Below are 23,281 nucleotides of genomic sequence, written 5' to 3' on the forward strand. Positions count from 1 at the left end.
TCCCCTCCCCTCCCCTCCCCTCCTTTCCCTCCCCTCCCTCCCCTCCTTTCCCCTCCCCTCCCTCCCCTCCCCCTCTCCCCTCCCTCCCCTTCCTTCCCCTCCCCTCCCTCCTTTCCCCCTCCCCTCCCCTCCTTTCCCCTCCCCTCCCCTCCTTTCCCCTCCCCTCCCCTCCTTTCCCTCCCCTCCCCTCCCCTCCCCTCCTTTCCCCTCCCCTCCCCTCCTTTCCCCTCCCCTCCCCTCCTTTCCCTTCCCCTCCCCTCCTTTCCCTTCCCCTCCCCTCCTTTCCCTTCCCTCCCCTCCTTTCCCTTCCCCTCCTTTCCCTTCAGCCGAAACAGGGTGGTACTGCGCACGCGCGGCCCCTGTGTGTGCACATGCGCAGAGGGGCCCAGATGGCGGCGGTTGTTGTCCAGCTCGGGCAGGGCGGCCTGCAGCTGGGCCGGGCGCTGTTCGAGGAGCTCAGCCGCGATGGGGACAGCGACAGGTCCGCCTCACACCACAGGTTCTTCCACAGCCCTCAGGCCGCAGGCCCCGGACAGGGTGAAGCGACCCCTCCCCCACCCTAGGATGTAGGCCGCCAGCTTTGTGGCCATTGAGTCCATGAGTTTCTCAAGTAGTGATACTAGTGACTAAGCTCCTCACTCTTATTAGCCCCTTGGTTCCTCACTATTTTTGCTATGCATTGTGTGTCTTCTGCTGTGAAGACAGATACAAAATATTTGTTTAAAGTCTCTGCCATTTCCTCATTCCCCATTATACTTTCTCCTGTCTCAGCCTCTAAGCGACCAACACTTCCCCATAATATACCTGTAGAAGCTCTTACAATCTGTTTAGATATTTCTTGCTAGTTTACTCTCATTCTATTTTCTCCCTTTCTATCAATTTTTTGGGTCTTTGCTGGTTTCCTCTCCCAATCCTCATGTTTACCATTGTTCTTCACCACATTATCAGCCTTTTATTTTAATCTAATTCTATCCCTAACTTCTTTAGTTAGCCATGGATGGGTCGCTTTTCCCATAATGTTTTTATTTTTCAATGGAATATATATTCATTGAGAATTTTGGCATATTTCTTTATGTTTAATTGAGGAACAGCAGTGGCAAAAATTAGGTGAAAAACATTTACAAATAAGCTGTCTGGGAAGCATCTGTGGAGAAAGTGCGTTGGCACATTTTCACTCCCTGAGAGAATTATATTCTGTTTAAACAGAAGTGATGTAGTTTATATTGAAATTCAAACTCGCTGCACCATCTCCTCATTGTTTACCAGGACCACAGGATTGTGGCACTCTGGGTCTTTTAGTCTTTTCCTGCTACAATGCAGAAGCTGAGTGCCATCTCAATACTTCCTCCCCTTTTATGCCTTCTCTCAGACCAGGTCCTGTGTCATAAGAGCATAAGAAATAGGAGCAGGAGTCGACCATTTGGCCCCTCGAGCCTGCTCCACCATTCAATAAGATCATGGCTGATCCGATCATCCACTTCCCTGCCCGCTCCCCATAACCCTTTATTCCCTTATTGCTCAAAAATGGCCAGAATTGTAACTACAAAGGTAGTTCAGAAAAATCAAGTTGCTCCCCAAAAAGAGGAGCAACTCCTGGGGAAACTTGGGTCCTAAGTACCCTCGTTTTAGTTTCCCCTATGAGTGGAAATATTCTCTCTGCATCCACCTTGTCAAGCCCCCTCATTATCTTATACGTTTCGATAAGATCACCTCTCATTCTTCTGAATTCCAAGATTGAGCCTATACATATATCTTCATAAGTCAACCCCCTCACCTCCGGAATCAACCCAGTGAACCTTCTCTGAACAGCCTCCAATGCAAATATATCCTTCCTTAAATATGGACACCAGCACTGTATACAGTACTCCAGGTGTGGCCTCACCCATACCTGTACAACTGTAGCAGACTTCCCTGCTTTTATATCTATCCCCCTTGCAATAAAGGCCAACATTCCATTTGCCTTCCTAATTACTTGTTGTACCTGCTTACTATTTGTGTTTCATGCACAAGGACCCCCAGGTCTCTCTGTACTGCAGCACTTGCAATTTTTCTCCATTTAAATTATAATTTGCTTTTCTATTATTTCTGCCAAAGTGGATAACCTCACATTTTCCCACATTATACTCCAACTGCCAAATTTTTGCCCACTCACCTAGCCTGTCTCTATCCCTTTGCAGATTTTCTGTGTCCTCTTCACAATTTGCTTTCCCACCCATCTTTGTATCAACAGCAAACTTGGCTACATTACACTCGGTCCCTTCATCCAAGTCGTTAATATAGATTGTAAATAGTTGAGGCCCCAGCACTGATCCCTGTGGCACCCCACTAGTCACTGTTTGCCAACCGGAAAATGACCCATTTATCCTGACTCTCTGTTTTCTGTTAGTGAGCCAATGCTCTATCCATGCTAATATATTACCCCCAAAACCGTGAACTTTTATCTTGTGCAGTAACCTCTTGCATGACTCCTTATCGAATGTCTTCTGGAAATCCAAATACAACACATCCACTGGTTCCCCTTTATCCACCTTGCTCGTTACATCCTCAAAGAACTCCAGCAAATTTGTCAAACATGATTTCCCTTTCATAAAACCATACTGTCTCTGCTTGATTGAATCATGCTTTTCCAAATGTCCCATTACTGCTTTCTTAATAATGATCATACCTGGATTGTGCATGTTTAGATATTGTAATGTTATCTCCCAGTATCTGTGATTTGCAGCACTGCCGGTAGCTCGGGCTGTTCTAGTCGACATGGAGTCAAAGGTCATCAGTCGCACTTTGTCCCAAGCTACAAAATCCGGGCGGTGGAGATACGGAGATCAGTCCTACTTCTGTCAGAAACAAGGATCCGGAAACAACTGGGCAAATGGGTAAGAATGAATCGACCTGTGAGCATAGCGTTCTCTGACCTTTCCTTTAGTGATCCTTTTCTTTGAGACACCAAACCAGCAAAGTCCCTTGCAATAACACTCGGTGATCGGCTTGTGACACTTAACATCATTGAAGGAAAATGTAATTTCCGGAAGTGTCAGTCAATCTTCAGTATTTATGAATGAATGTCTGTACACTGACCGGAGTGTGTCAGTCACTCATTGTTTCATTGCTTTGGAATGTTGATCAGAGACGGCCATTTTCTTCCCTGTTCCCCAGACCCTTTCCTGAAGGTGCTTATACTGGGTATGGTTCTCGTGCTGTTCGCAGCCCTCGTTCGATAGTTCGAATCTGCAACCCTCTAACTCCGAGGTGAGAACTAAACTGAGCCGTGCTGGTCCGAAAACGAGCTTTTATACAGAATATTATGTAATAGTGGTCTGAAATACTCTGCATGCTTTTAATAGCATAGCAGTCATGGCACACTCTCTCGCCTCTGAATCAAAGGGCTCAAGTCCCACTCCAACAACTTGAGCACATAAATCTAGGCTGACATTACAGTGCAGAGCTGAGGGAGTGCTGCACTGTCAAGAGATGCTGTCTTTCGGATGCAATATTAAACCGACTGCCTGCTCAGGTAAAAGATCCCATAGCACTATTTCGAAGAAGAGTAAGAGAGTTATCCCCGGTGTCCTGGCCAATATTTGGGTGTGCTTATTTGTATTACAAAAATGGCCACCTGCACCACCTTTTGTTTATGATTGCCCCCCTTGGAGGATAAACCACACCCTGAAGTGTAACTGGAACCGCCCATCCCAAGGTCTCACTGACTTTGCAAATTGTAACTCGATCCACTTTGACTTCCTGAAGTGACAGAGGACAGAGCCCTCCCCCAGCTGAAGTGGCTTAGCCCAGTGCAAGTGCATCCTCTCCCCACGCCCCCCCCCACCCCCCTCCCCTCCACTGCAGATGGGGCAGGCATTGTGTACAGATTGTTAGCAAGTTTATCGGATATGAAGTGAATAGTCTGTGTTGTGATTTCTAGGTATAATCCACTCCAACAATGTCCCTTATAGGGAGTTGGAAAAACATCATGCATCTTCCCCAAGTTCCCTCCTGCTCCACCCTGCCCCTCGCTCTCTTCCCCCGGCCCCCCTCGCTCTCTTCCCCCGGCCCCCCTCGCTCTCTTTCTCCCCCCCCCCCCCCCCCCCCCCCCCGGCCCCCTTCGCATTCTTTCCTTCCCCCGCCCCCCCCCCCCACACAAGCAGGTCTGTCAAAAAAAAAAGTGCAGTACAAATAGTTACACTGCAATATTTATCCCTCAATCAACATAACAAAAAAAGATTATCTGATCATTATCACGTTGTTGTGGGAGTTTGCTTGTGCGCAAATTGGCTGCCATGTTTCGCACATTACAGTGACTCATCATCATAGGCGGTCCCTTGGAATCGAGGAAGACTTGCTTCCACTCTTAAAATGAGCCCTTAGGTGGCTGAACAGTCCCAATACGAGAACCACAGTTCCTGTCACAGGTGGGACAGATAGTAATTGAAGGAAGGAGAGGGTGGGACTGCTTTGCCGCACGCTCCTTCCGCTGCCTGCGCTTGATTTCTGCATGCTCTCGGCGATGAGACTCGAGGTGCTCAGCGCCCTCCCGGATGCACTTCCTCCACTTAAGGCGATCTTTGGCCAGGAACTCCGGAGTGTCAGTGGGGATGTTGTACTTTATCAGAGAGGCTTTGAGGGTGTCCTTGTAAGGTTTCCTCTGCCCACCTTTGGCTCGTTTGCCGTGAAGGAGTTCCGAGTAGAGCGCTTGCTTTGGGTGTCTCGTGTCGGGCATGCGAACTGTTGTGTATCTGTAAAGCATGCACTCCCATGTTCCGCCACCAGGGCATTCATCCCCTGAAGTCCCAAGGGATCCCAGCATATAAGGCCTGTTCCTCACTCTGGAGTGTCTTAATAAAGACTGAGGTCACTGTTACTTTAACCTCCCTGTGTGCAGCATCATCTGTGTTAGGAACACAATAACTGGTGACGAGAATACGAATCCAACGCAAAGATGCAGCAAACTGTGGGCATCCTGGAGAAGTTCTCGGAGGGTTAGGACTGGGAATCCTATGTCGAACGGCTTGACCAGTACTTTGTAGCCAACGAGCTGGACGGAGAAGGAAACGCTGCAAAAAGGAGAGCGGTCCTCCTCACAGTCTGCGGGGCACCGACCTACAGCCTCATGAAGAATCTTCTGGCTCCAGTGAAACCCACAGATAAGTCGTATGAGGAGCTGTGTACACTGGTTCGGGAGCATCTTAACCCGAGGGAGAGCGGGCTGATGGCGAGGTATCGGTTCTACACGCGCCAGCGATCTGAAGGTCAGGAAGTGGCGAGCTAAGGCGACTTGCAGGACAATGTGAGTTTGATGACTACCTGGAGCAAATGCTCAGAGACTTTTTTGTACTGGGCATTGGCCACGAGACCATCCTACGAAAACCTTTGACTGCAGAGACACCAACCCTCAGTAAGGCCATTGTGATAGCACAGGCGTTTATGTCCACCAAACAAATCTCTCAGCACACAAGTGCTAGCAATGTTCATAAATTAACTGGAACTGTGTTTGCGAGCAGAAATGTACAGGGCAGAACCCACGAGTCTGCAACTGCCAGCAGGCCTCAGGTGACCCAGATGACTCAGTCCCCAACAAAGGATGAATGCAAGACAATTCACACCTTGTTGGTGTGGAGGCTTCCATTCAGCCTATTCATGCCGCTTCAAAGGGTATGTTTGCAAGAGCTGTGGAACAATGGGGCACCTCCAACGAGCTTGCAAACGAGCTGCAAGCTCTGCAAAACCTGCTAACCACCACATGGCAGAGGAAGATCGGTCCATGGTGGATCAAAGCAATTTCGAGCCTCAGAGAGAGGAGGCAGATGCTGAAGTACATGGGGTGCACACATTTTCGACGAAATGTCCACCTATAATGCTAAACGTAAAATTGAATGGCTTACCCGTAGCCATGGAACTGGATACTGGCGCTAGCCAATCCATCATGAGTAAAAAGATGTTTGAGAGACTGTGGTGCAACAAGGCACTCAGACCAGCCCTGAGCCCCATTCACACGAAACTGAGAACGTACACCAAAGAGCTTATCACTTTCCTGGGCAGTGCCATGGTCAAGGTCACCTACGAGGGCACGGTGCTCGAACTGCCACTCTGGATTGTCCCGGGCGATGGCCCCACACTGCTTGGAAGGAGCTGGCTGGGCAAAATCCGCTGGAACTGGGAAGACATCCGAGCGCTATCACATGTCAATGAGGCCTCATGTACCCAGGTTCTTAACAAATTTCCTTCCCTTTTGGAGCCAGGCATTGGAAACTTTTCTGGGGCGAAGGCGCGGATTCACTTGGTCCCAGAGGCACGACCCATTCACCACAAGGTGCGAGCGGTATCTCACATGATGAGGGAGAGAATGGAAATCGAGCTGGACAGGCTGCAACGCGAGGGCATCATCTCCCCAGTGGAATTCAGCGAGTGGGCCAGCCCGATTGTTCCAGTACTCAAAATTGATGGCACGGTCAGGATTTGTGGCGATTACAAAGTAACTATTAATCGTTTCTCGCTACAGGACCAATGCCCGCTACCTGAGGCAGATGACTTATTTGCGACGCTGGCAGGAGGCAAGACGTTCACCAAGCTCGACCTGACTTCGGCCTACATGACGCAGGAGCTGGAGGAGACTTCGAAGGGCCTCATCTGCATCAACACGCACAAGGGACTGTTCATCTACAATAGATGCCTGTTTGGAATTTGGTCGGCTGCAGCAATCTTCCAGAGAAACATGGAGAGCCTACTCAAGTCGGTACCACACACGGTGGTCTTTCAGGACGATATATTGGTCACGGGTCGGGACACCGCCGAGCACCTACAAAACCTAGAGGAGGCCCTCCAGCGACTGGATCGCGTAGGGCTGCGGCTGAAGAGGTCGAAATGCGTCTTCATGGCAACAGAAGTGGAGTTTTTGGGGAGAATGATCGCGGCGGACGGCATTCGGCCCACAGACGCCAAGACAGAGGCTATCAGGAATGCGTCCAGGCCACAGAACGTCATGGAGCTGCGGTCGTTCCTGGGACTCCTCAATTATTTTGGTAACTTCCTACTGGGGTTAAGCACCCTTTTAGAGCCCCTACATGTATTATTGCGTTAAGGTGAGAACTGGGTATGGGGAAAAAATAAGTAATTGTTTTTGAGAAAGCCAGAAACATTTTATGCTCCAACAAGCTGCTTGTGTTGTATAACCTGTGTAAAAGACTTGTGCTAGTATGTGACGCGTCGTCGTACGGAGTCAGGTGTGTATTACAACAAGCTAACGTTGCGGGGAAGTTGGAACCTGTCGCCTATGCTTCCAGGAGCTTGTCCAAGGCCAAGAGGGCCTACAGCATGATTGAGAAAGAGGCATTAGCGTGTGTGTTCGGGGTAAAGAAAATGCATCAGTACCTGTTTGGCCTCAAATTTGAGCTGGAAACCGATCACAAGCCCCTCACATCCCTGTTCGCTGAAAACAAGGGGATAAATACTAATGCCTCAGCCCGCATACAAAGGTGGGCACTCACGCTATCAGCGTATAACTATACCATCCGCCACAGGCCAGGCACCAAGAACTGTGCGGATGCTCTGAATCGGCTACCATTGCCCACCACGGGGGTGGAAATGACACAGCCTGCAAACTTGTTGATGGTGGCACAGCCCGCAGACTTGTTGATGGTCATGGAAGCGTTTGAAAATGATAAATCACCTGTCACGGCCCGCCAGATTAGGACTTGGACCAGCCAAGATCCTCTGCTGTTCCTAGTAAAAAACTGTGTACTGCATGGGAGCTGGGCCAGCATCCCCGTTGAAATGCAAGAGCCAATCAAGCCGTTCCAGCGGCGAAAGGACGAGCTGTCCATTCAGGCAGACTGCCTGTTGTGGGGTAACCGTGTAGTGCTACCAAAAAAGGGCAGGGAGACGTTCATCTCGGATCTCCACAGCACACACCCGGGTATAATAATGATGAAAGCGATAGCCAGATCCCACGTGTGGTGGCCCGGTATGGACTCTGACTTAGAGTCCTGTGTACAGCAATGCAGTGTATGTGCTCAGTTGAGCAACGCGTCCAGAGAGGCACCACTAAGTTTGTGGTCCTGGCCCTCCAGATCATGGTCGAGGATCCATGTCGACTATGCGGGCCCGTTTCTCGGTAAAATGTTCCTGGTGGTGGTGGATGCTATTTCAAAATGGATTGAATGTGAAATAATGTCGGGAAGCACCGCCACCATTGAAAGCCTGAGGGCTATGTTTGCCATCCACGGCCTGCCTGACATACTGGTCAGTGACAACGGGCGATGTTTCACCAGTGCTGAATTTAAAGAATTCATGACCCGCACTGGGATCAAACATGTCACCTCGGCCCCTCCAATGGGCAGGCAAAGCAGACAGTACAAACCATCAAACAGAGCCTTAAACGAGTCACAGAAGGCTCACTCCAAACTGCTCAGCTACCGCACAAGACCCCACTCGCTCACAGGGGTGCCCCCGGCTGAGCTACTCATGAAAAGGACACTTAAAACCAGACTCTCGCTGGTTCACCCCAACCTGCATGATCAGGTAGAGACCAGGCGGCAGCAACAAAATATAAACGATGGTCGCGCCACTGTGTCACGGGAAACTGATCTCAATGACCCTGTGTATGTGCTAAACTATGGACATGGTCCCAAGCGGATCGCGGGCACAGTGATAGCTAAAGAAGGGAGTAGGGTGTTTGTAGTCAAACTAGACAATAGACAAATTTGCAGAAAGCACCTGGACCAAACGAGGCTGCGGTTCACAGACTGCCCTGAACAACTCACAGCAGACACCACCTTTTTCGAGCCCACAACACACACCCAAAGGATCAACGATACCACACCGGACCAGGAAACCGAACCCATCACGCCCAACAGCCCAGCAAGGCCAGGCTCACCTTGCAGCCCTGCAGGGCTAACAACATGCCAGCCCAGCAAGGGCACAGCCAACACACCAGAACAGACATTTGTACCGAGGCGGTCCACCAGGAAAAGAAAGGCTCCCGACCGCCTCACGGGGAGTCATGTGTATCTGTAAAGCATGCACTCCCATGTTCCGCCACCAGGGAGCTCATCCTCTGAAGTCCCAAGGGATCCCAGCATCCCTTGGGAGCACTGTATATAAGCCGGCCCCTAATGTTTGTTCCTCACTCTGGAGTGTCTTATTAAAGACTGAGGTCACTGTTACTTTAGCCTACCTGTGTGCAGCCTCATTTGTGTTAGGAACACAATACAAACTATGTGGTCTGACCAGTGGAGCTGATCAAGTGCAGTCAGTGCTTCAATGCTGGGGATGTTGGCCTGGTCGAGGACGCTGATACTGGTGCGCCTGTCCTCCCAGGGGATTTATAGGATCTTGCTGCGACATCATTTCTCCAGCGACTTGAGGTGTGTACTGTACATGGTCCATGTCTCTGAGCCATACAGGAGGGCAGGTATTACTATAGCCCTGTAGACCATGAGCTTGGTGGCAGTTTTGAGGGCCTGGTCTTCAAACACTCGTTTCCTCAGGCGGCCGAAGTCTGCACTGGCGCACTGGAGGCAGTGTTGAATCTTGGCGTCAATGTCTGCTCTTGTTGATGAGGCTCCCAAGGTATGGGAAATGGACCACGTTGTCCAGGGCTGTGCTGTGGATCTTGACAACTGGGGGGCAGTGCTGTGCGGTAAGGACATGCTGGTGGAGGACCTTTGTCTTACGGATGTTTAATGTAAGGCCCATGCTTTCATACGCCTCAGTAAATACGTCGACTGTGTCCTGGAGTTGAGCCTCTATGTGCGCAGACGCAGGCGTCGTCCGCGTATTGTAGCTCGACAACAGAGGACCTGGCCTGGAGGCGGCGAAGGTTGAACAGGTTCCCACTGGTTCTGTAGTTTAGTTCCACTCTAGCAGGGAGCTTGGAGCAAGGCAGCGAGGAAGTGACTGCACTCCTAAAGTACTTCATTGGCTGTAAAACACTGAGACATCCGGTGGCCATGAAAGGCGCTTTATAAATACAAGTGTTTTTCTTTATTGTTTGTGTAATCTTGATGTGTGCAAATTAGCTGCTGCATTTCCTACGTTATAACAGTGATTACACTTCAAAAGTACTTTATTGGCTGCAAAGCACTGTGGGAGGTTGTGAAAGGCGCTATAGAAATGCAAGTCTGTCTGTCTTTTCTGTTTTTCCCTCCCCTAAACACTCGTGCAACATTGTTTTCTGTATGTTTTGGTGCTCAGGTTCTGTGTCCATGGACCTCGGCATGAAGAAGCTGTGATGGACCTGGTCCGACGGGAGGTTGAGAAGTGTGAGCGGCTCAGTGGCTTTTTAACAATGATGAGTGTGGCTGGAGGGACCGGGTCTGGGCTGGGAACCTACGTCACTCAGTGCCTGAGGGACACGTACCCAAACTCATTCATACTGAACCAGCTCACCTGGCCTTATGGAACTGGAGAGGTAGGAGAGATCTCTGGTGTTAAGTCTAATTAGAGAAATGGCGGGGAGCTCAGTCCTGTGGAGTGCATGTCCTGTGACGTGGGAAGTCCTGGACGCTTTGCACGGCCTAGACAACCATGTGTGTAGGAGGTGTCTCCAGCTTCAACTATTCGAGCTTCGCGTTTCGGAGCTTGAGGTGCAGGTGGAGTCATAAGAACATAAGAAATAGGAGCAGGAGTAGGCCATATGGCTCTCTGAACCTGTTCAGCCATTTAATATGATCATGGCTGATCTGATTATGGACTCAGGTCCAGTTCCCTGCCTGCTCTCCATAACCCCTTATTCCCTTATCGGTTAAGATAAGTCAATATGGTGCATCGGTGAGGCTGAGAGCTACGTGGATAGCACGTTTCAGGAGGTGGTCACCCCGCATCTTAAAAGTGTGCAGGTAGAGGGCAAGTGAAGTAAGAACACTAAGCAGGTAGTGCAGGAGTCCTCCCATGAGTCCATCTCGCTTTCAAACCGATATTCACTTCTGAGTATCGGTAAGGACAATGGTGCCTCTGGGGAGTGCAGCCAGAACCAATTCCAAGGCACCACGGGTGGCTCAGCTGCACAGGGGAGGGACGAAGAACAAAAAGGCCCTAGTGATAGGGGATTCTATAGTTAAGGGAACAGACAGGCGTTTCTGCGACCGTAGACGTGACTCCAGAATGGTATGGTATCTCCCTGGTGCTAGGGTCAAGGATGTCACAGAGCGGACGCATTCTGGGAGGAGAGGGTAAACAGCCAGAGATTGTGGTCCATATCGGGACCAACGACATAGGTAGAAAGAGGGATGAGGTCCTACAGGCAGAATTTAGGGAGCTAGGAAGAAAATTAAAGGGTAGGACCTCAAAGTAGTAATCTCTGGGTTGCCACATGCTAATGAGTACAAGAATAGAAGGATAGAGAGGATGAACACGTGTGGCTGGAGAGTTGGTGTAGGAGGGAGGGCTTTAAATTCTTGAGGCATTGGGACTGCTTCTGGGGGAGATGGGACCTGTACAAACCAGACGGGTTGCACCTCAACAGTACCGGGACCAATATCCTCACGGGAAGTTTTACTAAGGCTGTTGGGGAGAGTTTAAACTAGCTTGGCAAGGGGATGGGAACCTGAGAATAGATTCAATAGGGAAGGAAGTAAAGCAGAAATTGGATAGCAAGAATTTAGAAAGCGAATCTATAAGACAGTGGAATCAAGGAGGTCATCCTGTGCTGAATGTTATATGCAAGGAATATAGCGAATAAGGCGGATGAGCTAAGAGCACAGGTAGATACTTGGGAGTATGACATTATAGCCATTACAGAGACATGGCTGAAAGAGGGACAGGTTTGGCAGCTCAATATTCCTGGTTACAGGATTTTTAGACAAGACAGAGAGGGGGTAAAAAGGGGGGGGGTATTGATTTTTTTTTTAAAGTATTACAGCGGTGAGGAGGAAGGATCCTCTTGGAATGAGTGACCATAGCATGGTTAAATTTCAAGTTCAGATGGAGGGTGAGAAAGTTGGATCTCAAACCAGCGTACTAAGCTTAAATAAAGGAGACTATGAAGGTATGAGGGCAGAGTTGGCTAAAGTGGACTGGGAAAATAGATTAAAGTGTAGGACGGTTGGTGAACAGTGGTGTACATTTAAGGAGATATTTCACAGCTCTCAAGAAAAATATATTCCAGTGAGGAGAAAAGAGTGTAAAAGAAAAGATAGCCATCCATGGCTAACTAAAGAAATAAAGGACGATATCCAATTAAAAACAAGGGCATACAAAGTGGCCAAAACTAGTGGGAGGACAGAAAATTGGGAAGCTTTTAAAAGTCAGCAAAGAATGACTTAAAAAAAATGATTAAGAAAAGGAAGATAGACTATGAAAGTAAACTAGCACGAAATATAAAAACAGATAGCAAGAGATTTGAATGTAGGGAGTATGATTAAGAAGTTTGCAGACGACATTAAAATTGGCTGTGGTTGATAATGAAGAGGAAAGTCATGGGCTGCAGGAGAACATAAGATCATAAGAAATAGGAGCAGGAGTAGGCCATTTGGCCCCTCGAGCCTGCTCCACCATTCAATAAGATCACAGCTGATCTGATCATGGACTCAGCTCCACTTCCCCGCTCGCTCCCCATAACCTCTTATCCCCATGTCATTTGAATAAATTTAAGACAGAAATAAACAGTTTCTTAATGTCCCAGCTTCCACAGCTCTCTGAGGCAGCGAATTCCACAGATTTACAATCCTTTGGGAGAAGAAATTTCTCCTCATCTCTGTTTTAAATGGGTGGCCCCTTAATCTAAGATCGTGCCCTCTAGTTCTAGTCTCCCCCATCAGTGGAAACATCCTCTCTGCATCCACCTTGTCAAGCCCCCTCATAATCTTATACGTTTCGATAAGATCACCTCTCACTCTTCTGAATTCCAATGAGTCGAGGCCCAGCCTACTCAACATTTCCTCAAAAGTCAACCCCTTCATCCCCAGAATCAACCTAGTTAATCTTCTCTGAACTGCCTCCAAAGCAAGTATATCCTTTCGTAAATATGGAAACCACAACTGCACGCAATATTCCAGGTGTGGCCTCACCAATACCTTGTATAGCTGTAGCAAGACTTCTCTGCTTTTATACTCCATCCCCTTTGCAATAAAGGCCAAGATACCATTGGCCTTCCTGATCACCTGCTGTACCTGCAGACTATCCTTTTGTGTTTCATGCCCAGGTCCTGTTGTACTGCGGCACTTTGCAATCTTTCTCCATTTAAATAATAACTTGCTCTTTGATTTTTTTCTGCCAAAGTGCATGACCTCACACTTTCCGACATTATACTCTATCTGCCAAATTTTTGCCCACTCACTTAGCCTGTCTGTCATTTTGCAGATTTTTTGTGTCCTCACACATTGCTTTTCCTCCCATCTTTGTATCATCAGCAAACTTGGCTACGTTACGCTCAGTCCCTTCTTCCAAGTCGTTATTATAGATTGGAGGATATAGGAGGATATAAATCTACTGGTCAGGTGGGCAGAGCAGTGGCAAATGGAATTTAATTCGGAGAAATGTGAGATAATGCACTTGGCTAATAAGGAAAGGGTATACACACATTAAGCGGTCGGCCATTTAATAGTGTAGATAAACAAAGGGACCTTGGAGTGCTTGTCCACAGATCCCTGAAAGTAGCAGGCCAGGTGGGTAAAGTGGTTAAGAAGGCATACGGAATGCTTGCCTTTATTGGCCAAGGCATAGAATACAAGAGCCCGGGAGGTTATGCTTAAATTGTATAATATTCTGGTTAGGCCACAGCTGGAGTACTCTGTGCAGTTCTGGTCACCGTATTATAGGAAGGACGTGATTGCACTAGAGAGGGTGCAGAGGGGATTTACTAGGATGCTGCCTGGAATGGAGAATCTTGGCTATGAGGACAGATTGGATAGGCTGGATTTGTTCTCATTGGAACAGAGGAGGTTGAGAGGAGACCTCATTGAGATGTACAAAATTTTGAGGGGCCTGGACATAGTGGATATCAAGGGCCCATTTCCATTGGTGGAGAGGTAAATTACGAGGGGCATAGATTTAAGGTGGTTGGTGGAAGGTTGAGGGGATTTGAGGGGAAGCTTCTTCACGCAGAGGGTTGTGGGAATCTGGAACTCACTGCCTGGAAGGGTGGTGGATGCAGAAACCCTCACCACATTTAAAATGTGCTTGGATGGGCACTTAAAGTGCCGTAACCTGCAGGGTTACGGACCTAAAGCTTGTAAGTGGGATTAGACTGGATAAGCTCTTGTTGGCTGGCGCAGATACGATGGTAAGTACTCAGGGGATCGAATACGGCCAGGGTGATTACCTGGACTAGTTTTGATCACCTGGATGGGTCGTGAGGAATTTTCCCAGATATTTTTTCCCCACTTGGCCTGGGTTTTTATCTGGTTTTTGCCTCTCCCAGGAGATCGCATGGCTCCAGTTGAGGTGGAGTGTAGAATGTTGCGATGCATGGGGTGTTGCAGTTGTGTGGGACGGACTGGTTGGGCTGGGTGCTCTTTGCCTTTCCACCATTGTTCATTGTTCATGGGTTTATATGTAACCTTCAGGGCTGCTGACCGAGGGCCGTGTGGCTCTTTGTTGGCCGGCGCGGACACGATCGGCCAAAATGGCTTCCTATGTTTTATGTAAATTTTACGTAAATTTCTATGTTTCTAACCAGTCCATGCCGTGTTTATGCTACACTCGAACCGCCTGATATCTATCAGCATAACCCTGTATTCCCTTCTCCCTTATATACTTGTCCAGCCTCCCCTTAAATGCATCGATACTATTCACTTCAACCACTCCACATTCTCACCACTCTCTGGGTAAAGAAGTTTCTTCTGAATTCCCAATTGGATTTCTGGGTGACTATCTTATATTGATGGCCTCTAGTTATGCTCTTCCCTACAAGTGGAAACATTCTCTGTATCCACTTTATCAAAATCTTTCATAATTGTAAAGACCTCTATTAGGTCACTCCTCAGCCGTATTTTTTCAAGAGAAAAGAGACCCAGCCTGTTCACCCTTTCCTGATATATATACCCTTGCATTTCTGGTATCATCCTTGTAAATCATCCTCTCCAGTGCCTCTATATACTTTTTACAATATGGCGACCAGAACTGTACGCAGTGCTCCAAGTGTGGTCTAACCAAGATTCGATACAGGTTTAACATAACTTCCCTACTTTTCAATTCTATACCGTTGCTTTTTTTACGGCCTTGCTAACCTGTGTCGCAACCTTGAGCAATTTGTGTATTTGTACTCCCAGATCCCTTTATTCCTCTACTCCCTAGACTTGCACCCTCCAAATAATAAGTGTAAAATGTAATACCTCATATTTATCTGTGTTGCTCTTCATTTACCAATTATATGCCCATTCTTCAAGTTTACTAATGTCCTACTGTAATTTATTGTAGTCCTCAGTATTGACTTGCACCCCACCCCCACCCCCCTCCAATTTGGTGTCATCCGCAAATTTAGAAATTGTGTTTGAGTCCAAAGTCTAAATAGTTCATATAAATTGTGAACAACAGTGGTCGCACTGATCCTTGTGGAACACCACCTTCTGCCACTGTGAATAGCTACCCTTTACCCCTACTCTCTGCTTTCTGTCTTGAAGCCAGCTAGCGATCCATTCTGCTACTTGTCCCCTGACTGCATTCTTTGACCTTGTTCATCAGTCTATTATGGGGTACCTTATCGAAGGTCTTTTGAAAATTAAGATAAATCATATCTACTACATTACCATTGTCTACTCTCTGTTACCACATCAAAAAGTTCAATGAGGTTGGTTAGGCAAGACTTTCCCTTTTGAAATCCATGCTGACTATTCGTTATTATAATTTTTGGTTTCTAGATGTTTTTCTGTTTTCTCCTTTAGTAGGGATTCCATTATTTTTCCTATCGCCGATGTTAAACTGACTGGTCTATAATTCCCTGGACATGTTCTATTCCCCTTCTTAAATCATCATCATCATAGGCAGTCCCTCGGAATCAACTTACTTGCTTCCACTCTAAAAATGAGTCGTTAGGTGGCTGAACAGTCCAATACGGGAACCACAGTCCCTGTCACAGGTGGGACAGATAGTCGTTGAGGGAAAGGGTGGGTGGGACAGGTTTGCCGCAAGCTCTTTCCGCTGTGTGCACTTGATTTCTGCATGCTCTCGGCGATGAGACTCGAGGTGCTCAGCGCCCTCCTGAAAACACTTCCTCCACTTAGGATAGTCTTGGGCCAGGGACTTCCAGGTGTCAGTAGGGATGTTGAACTTTATCAGGGAGGCTTTGAGGATGTCCTTGTAACGGTTCCTCTGCCTAACTTTGGCTTGTTTGCCGTGAAAGAGTTATGAGTAGAGCGCTTGCTTTGGGAGTCTCATGTCTGGCATGCGAACAATATGGCCTGCCCAGCAGATCTGATCAAGTGTGGTCAGTGCTTCAAAGCTGGAGATGTTGGCCTGGTCGAGGACGCTAACGTTGGTGCGTCTGTCCTCCCAGGGGATTTGTAGGATCTTGAAGAGACATCATTGGTGTTACTTCTCCAGCGACTTGAGGTGTCTACTGTACATGGTCCATGTCTCTGAGCCATACAGGAGGGCGGGTATTATTACAGCACTGCAGACCATGAGCTTGGTGGCAGATTTGAGGGCCTGGTCTTTGAACACTTTTCCTCAGGCGGCCAAAGGCTGCACTGACGCACTGGAGGCGGTGTTGAATCTCATCGTCAATGTCTCCTCTTGTTGATGAGAAGCTCCCGAGATATGGGAAGTGGTCCACGTTGTCCAGGGCCGTGTCGTGGATCTTGATGACTGGGGGGCAGTGCTGTGCGGCGAGGACAGGTTGGTGGAGGACCTTTATCTTACGGATGTTTAGCGTAAGGCCCATGCTTTCGTACGCCTCGGTAAATACGTCGACTATGTCCTGGAGTTGCAGCCTCTGTATGTGCGCAGATGCAGGCGTCGTCCGCGTACTGTAGCTCAACGACAGAGGTTGGGGTGGCCTTGGACCTGGCCTGGAGTCAACAAAGGTTGAACAGCTTCCCACTGGTTCTGTAGTTTAGTTCCACTCCAGCGGGGAGCTTGTTGACTGTGAGGTGGAGCATGGCAGCGAGGAAGATTGAGAAGGGGTTTGGGTGATGATGCAGTCCTGTTTGACCCCAGTCCGGACGTGGATTGGGTTTGTAATGGATCCGTGGTAAGGATCACTGCCTGCATGTCGTCGTGGAGCAAACAGGATGGTGACGAACTTTTGGGGGCATCTGAAATGGAGAAGGACACTCTATATAGACCCTCGCGGTTGACCGTGTCAAAGGCCTTTGTAAGGTTGAAGAAGGCCATATATAAGGGCTGGTGCTGTTCCCTGCAGCTGTCGAGCTGTAAAAATCTTTCCGTTGTGCCTCGTAGGGGATGAAATCTGCATTGTGACTCCGGGAGGAGCTCCTCAGCCACAGGGAGAAGACGGTTGAGGAGGACTCTAGCGACGACTTTCCCAGTGGCTGATAACGGAGATTCCTCTGTAGTTGCCGCAGTCGGACTTGTCCCTTTTTTTAAAGATGATCACGATCACTGCATCTCTAAGATCTCCCGGCATGCTCTCCTCCCTCCAGATGAGAGAGATGAGGTCATGTATCCGTGCCAACAGTGCCTCTCCGCCGTACTTCAGTGCCTCAACAGAGATTCCATCCGCTCCCGTAGCCTTGTTGTTCTTAAGCTGTTTTATGACATTTTCTACCTCGTGCAGTGCTGGGGTTTTACTGAGATGGTGGTGGGTAGCATGCTGCGGGATGGAGTCGAGAACACTAGAGTCAAAGGCAGAGTCTCGATTGAGGAGATATTCGAAGTGCTCCTTCCAGTGGCCCTGACTGCTCGGTGTCCTTGATGAGTGTTTCCCCATTCTTGACCAGCAGTGGGGTGGGGCCTTGGGTGTTTGGACCATAGGCCCTTCTTAAATATAGGCATTATGTTAGCTATCCGCCAGTCCTCTGGCACTACACCTTTTTCTAAAGAATTATTAAATATCTTTAGTAATGCCGCTGCTCTCTTCCCTAGATTCTTTTAAAATGTGTGAATGCAATCCATCCGGAGCAGGGGTTTTATCCTCGGAGTTTGATTCGTTGATTTAATATATCCCCTCTCTTTTAAATGTACTTATCTCATCATCCAGTGTCATGTCCATCTGTTCTATCTCCCAGGTAATTTAGTTTTATCATTCCTCTTTGCCTTCCTAATTGTTTCTTTGACTTCTCTCCTAATCTTTTTGTATTCTCCCTTATCATGCACTCCCCTGCTGTCTATGTACTTGGTCTATGCCTCTTTCCTCACCCTCAATTGTTCCATTGTGGCTTTATTCATCCATGGAGTCTCATTAGTGTTTAGCTTGTTCTTTCCTTTCAGCAGAATATATTCCCATTTTAAATGTTTCCCATTGCTGTTCTATATCGTTGTTTGCCAATATTGTTGCCCTTTTTATTTTCCCAAGTTCGATTCTCAGCCCCTTAAAATCAGCTTTTCTCCAATCTATTACCTTGGTTTTCATCATACTAATGCTCTTCTCAATTATCATCTTGAGGCTTATTATATTATGGTCACTATTGCCGAGATGTTCCCCTACTTTTACTTCTCTTATCTGCTCTGGTTCATTCCCCATTACTAGATCCAAAAGTGAATCCTCCCTTGTTGGGCTTTTTACATACCGGGTTAGAAAGGAGACCTGTACACATTGTATTAACTGCATTCCCTTATCCCCTTTACCTACCTCTTCAGTCCAATGAACATCAGGGTAGCTGAAATCCCCCATGATTATTATTCTAAGTTTATTACTCATTTCCCAAATTTGTCTGCATATTTCTTCCTCACCTCACTTCCACTATTAGGTGGTTTGTAGACAACATGTACTAGTGCTTCATCCTTTATTATCTTTTATCTTTATCCATATGGATTCCATTTTTGTCTTGCTGATAATTGCCATTATGTGATCCCTAATAAATACAGCTACTCTACCTTCTTGTCATCTTGTATTTAGTCTCAGTCTTTTTCTGTATTAACTACACCTTCCAATTTGGTGTCATCTACCAATTTTGAAATTGTACTTCCAATTCCTGAGTCCAAATCGTTGATGTAAATGGTGAACAACAGTGATCCCAGCATTGATCCTTGTGGAACACCACTTTCCACCATTTGCCAATCTGAGTAACTATCTTTCACCCCTACTCTCTGCTGTTTGCTGTTCTGTAGCCGGTCTGCTCTCCATTCTGCTACTTGTCCCCTGACTCCACACTGACATTAGTCATCAGTCTACTATGCAGTACTTTATCAAAGGTCATTTAGAAATCTAAATATATCACATCATCTACATTTCCCTTATCAACCCTTTGTGTTACTTCAAACAATCTGTTAAGGTTGGCCAAGCACAACCTTCCCTTTTGGAATCCGTACTGCCTGCTCTTTATTATATTTTCAGTTTTTAGATGGTTTTCCTTTACATCTTTCAGTAAGGATTCCATTATCTTTCCTGCCACTGACGTTAAGCTAATTGGTCTATAGTTCTCTGGACTTGTTCCATCTCCCTTTTTAAAAAATATGAATCATATTATCAGTCCATCCGCCAGTCCTTCGGCACTATTCCCTTTTCTAATAAATTTTTATATACATGTAATAGTGCCTTTGCTATCTCTTCCCTAACTTATTTTAATAACCGCGGATGCAATCCATCCGGACCAGGAGTTTTATCCTCTCTAAGTCTGATCCATTATCCCCCGCCCCCCTTTCTATCTTAAATGTTTTTATATCTTTTTTGATCTCTTGTTCCAGATATACCTTTTCTCTAATGTTCACTATATTTTATAATTAAGAACATAAGAAGTAGGAACAGGAGTAGGCCATTTGGCCCCTTGAGCTTGCTCTGTCATTCAGTAAGATCATGGCTGATCTAATCATGGACTCAGCTCCACTTCCCTGCCCGCTCCCTATAACCCTTCACTCCCTTATCACTCAAAAATCTGTCTATCTCCGCCTAAAAATATATTCAATGATCCAGCCTCCACAGTTCTCTGGGGCCGAGAATTCCATAGATTTACAACCCTCAGAAGAAATTTCTCCTCATCTCAGTTTTAGTTTCCCCTATGAGTGGAAATATCCTCTCTGCATCCACCTTGTCGAGCCCCCTCATTATCTTATAAGTTTCAATAAGATCATCACTCATTCTTCTGAACTCCAATGTGTATCGGCCCAACCTACTCAATCTATCCTCATATGTCAACCCCCTCATCTCTGGAATCAACCTAGTGAACCTTCTCTGAACAGCCTCCGATGCAAGTATATCCTTCCTTAAATACGGAGACCAAAACTGTACGCAGTGCTCCAGGTGTGGCCTCACCAATACCCTGTACAGTTGTAGCAGGACTTCTCTGCTTTTATACTCTATCCCCCTTGCAATAAAGGCCAACATTCCATTTACTTCCTGGTTACTTGCTGTACCTGCATACTAACCTTTTGTGTTTAATGCACAAGGACCCCCAGGTCCCTCTGTACTGCAGCACTTTGCAATTTTTCTCCATTTAAATTATAATTTGCTTTTCTATTATTTCTGCCAAAGTTGATAACCTCATATTTTCCCACATTATACTCCATCTCCCAAATTTTTGCCCACTCACTTAGCCTGTCTATATCCCTTTGCAGATTTTTTGTGTCCTCCTCACAATTTGCTTTCCCACCCATCTTTGTATCATCAGCAAACATTACACTCGGTCCCTTCATATAGATTAATATAGATTAAATAGTTGAGACCCCAGCACCGATCTCTGCGGCACCCCACTGTTTGCCAACCGGAAATTGACCAATTTATCCCGACTCTCTGTTTTTTGTTGGTTAACTAATCCTCTATCCATGCTAATATATTACCCCCAACCCCGTGAGCTTTTATCTTGTGCAATAATCTCTTATGTGGCACCTTATCGAATGCCTTCTGGAAATCCAAATACATCACATCAACTGGTTCCCCCTTATCCACCCTGCTCGTTACATCCTGAAAGAACTCCAGCAAATTTGTCAAACATGGTTTCCCTTTCATAAAACCATGTTGGCGCTGCTTGATTGAATCATGCTTTTCCAAATGTCCCACGACTGCTTCCTTTATAATGGACTCCAGCATTTTCCCAACCACAGATGTTAGGCTAACTGGTCTATAATTTCCTGCTTTTTGTCTACCTCCTTTTTAAAATAGGGCATTACATTTGCGGTTTTCCAGTCGGTTCTGGGACCGCCCCAGAATCCAGGGAATTTTGGTAGATTACAACCAATGCATCCACTATCTCTGCAGCCACTTGGCTTACATTCTAGGGTCTTAAGACATCAGATCCAGAGGACTTGTCTGCCTTTCGTCCCATTATTTTACCGAGTACTACTTCATTAGTGATAGTGATTGTATTAAGTTCCTCCCTCCTTATAGCCCCTTGATTGGGATGTTTTTAGTGTCTTCTACCGTGAAGACTGATACAAAATATTTGTTCAATGTCTCTGCCATTTCCCTGTTCTCCATTATTAATTCCCTAGTTGCATCCTCCAGGGGACCAACATTTACTTTAGTCACTCTTTTCCTTTTTATGTACCTGTAGAAACTTTTACTATCTGTTTTTATATTTTGTGCTGGTTTACTTTCATAATCTATCTTCTCTCTCTCAATCATTTTTTTTGTTCTCTGCTGGCTTTTAAAAGTTTCCCAATCTTCTGGCCTCCCACTAGTCTTGGCCACATTGTATGCCTTTGTTTTCAGTTTCATACCCTCCCTTATTTCCTTAGTAGGAAGACGTCTCTCCCTCGGGGCGGACTACCTGATCTAGGTAATCGACACCTCCTCCTTCGCTCTCCATATAATGACCACGGAATCAAACAAACGAAACCTTAGGCTCAGCTGGTTTTATTTCGAACAATTGCAAGGGAAGGTTCAATCGTGGAACCTTCAAAATACAAGAGGTTTCAAGTATAATTTACACAGGTTTTGGAGTGGAACTATCCTCCTACAAAATCATCGATAGGTCTATTGCTATCAGTGGAGTTACATTGATTTTTCGTCTCTTATCAGACTGGCTCTGAGTGGTACATGCAATTGTCTATCTCCCATCATATGTTAATTGTGATGAAGTAGTACTCGGTAAAATAATGGGACGAAAGGCAGACAAGTCCTCTGGATCTGATGTCTTAAGACCCTAGAATGTAAGCCAAGTGGCTGCAGAGATAGTGGATGCACAGAAAATAGGTGCAGAAGTAGGCCATTCGGCCCTTCGAGCCTGCACCGCCATTCAATGAGTTCATGGCTGAACATGCAACTTCAGTACCCCATTCCTGCTTTCTCGCCATACCCCTTGATCCCCCTAGTAGTAAGGACTACATCTAACTCCTTTTTGAATATATTTAGTGAATTGGCCTCAACAACTTTCTGTGGTAGAGAATTCCACAGGTTCACCACTCTCTGGGTAAAGAAGTTTCTCCTCATCTCGGTCTTAAATGGCATACCCCTTATCCTTAGACTGTGACCTCTGGTTCTGGACTTCCCCAACATCGAGAACATTCTTCCTGCATCTAACCTGTCTAAACCCGTCAGAATTTTAAACGTTTCTATGAGATCCCCTCTCATTCTTCTGAACTCCAGTGAATACAAGCCCAGTTGATCCGGTCTTTCTTGATATGTTAGTCCCGCCATCCCGGGAATCAGTCTGGTGAACCTTCGCTGCACTCCCTCAATAGCAAGAACGTCCTTCCTCAGATTAGGAGACCAAAACTGAACACAATATTCCAGGTGAGGCCTCACCAAGGCTCTGTACAACTGCAATAAGGCCTCCCTGCCCCTGTACTCAAATCCCCTCGCTATGAAGGCCAACATGCCATTTGCTTTCTTAACCGCCTGCTGTACCTGCATGCCAACCTTCAATGACTGATGTACCATGACACCCAGGTCTTGTTGCACCTCCCCTTTTCCTAATCTGTCACCATTCAGATAATAGTCTGTCTCTCTGTTTTTACCACCAAAGTGGATCACCGCTGACCTCAAAGAAAGCTGCCCACAAAGATACAGTGATCTCTGTGGCGTGAATTTGAGCTGTCCCGATCTTTATTTAAATCTGGCGTCAAATCAAGCAGATCCTAAGCCTCCAGCAACAGTGAAATCATCAAGCTAGCTAAGCAGCCAATCACATTAAATAATTCTCAGACAGCAAACCAGGAAATAAATGCAGTGATTCTAATTTACTTTTTATAAGTTCTGTGATTTGCCCTGTGCCATAGTCTATATGATGCCTGAAGTAACTGTTCCCAAATACTGGCTTTCTTGGCTCTTAGAGACCTCTAATCAAAATTGTAACTG

At 46.7% G+C, this 23,281-nt stretch overlaps 1 protein-coding gene across 3 annotated transcripts in view; it reads left to right on the forward strand.

The window, feature by feature from the left end:
• The first annotated feature begins 374 nt into the window (after positions 1–374).
• tubd1 (tubulin, delta 1) overlaps positions 375–23,281 on the forward strand; it is a 42,762-nt gene continuing 19,855 nt past the window's right edge. For 2 of the 3 annotated variants that reach the window (XM_070896522.1, XM_070896524.1), the window contains exons 1-4: positions 375–537; positions 2,723–2,873; positions 3,154–3,246; positions 10,186–10,402. In XM_070896522.1, coding sequence (XP_070752623.1) covers positions 390–537; positions 2,723–2,873; positions 3,154–3,246; positions 10,186–10,402 — 609 coding nt within the window. In that variant the 5' untranslated portion in view covers positions 375–389. The remainder of the gene's footprint in view (positions 538–2,722; positions 2,874–3,153; positions 3,247–10,185; positions 10,403–23,281) is intronic. The other variant, XM_070896523.1, reaches the window with a different exon arrangement.

This window comes from Pristiophorus japonicus, chromosome 12 (assembly GCF_044704955.1).
Source record: "Pristiophorus japonicus isolate sPriJap1 chromosome 12, sPriJap1.hap1, whole genome shotgun sequence".
Lineage (NCBI taxonomy): Eukaryota > Metazoa > Chordata > Chondrichthyes > Pristiophoridae > Pristiophorus > Pristiophorus japonicus.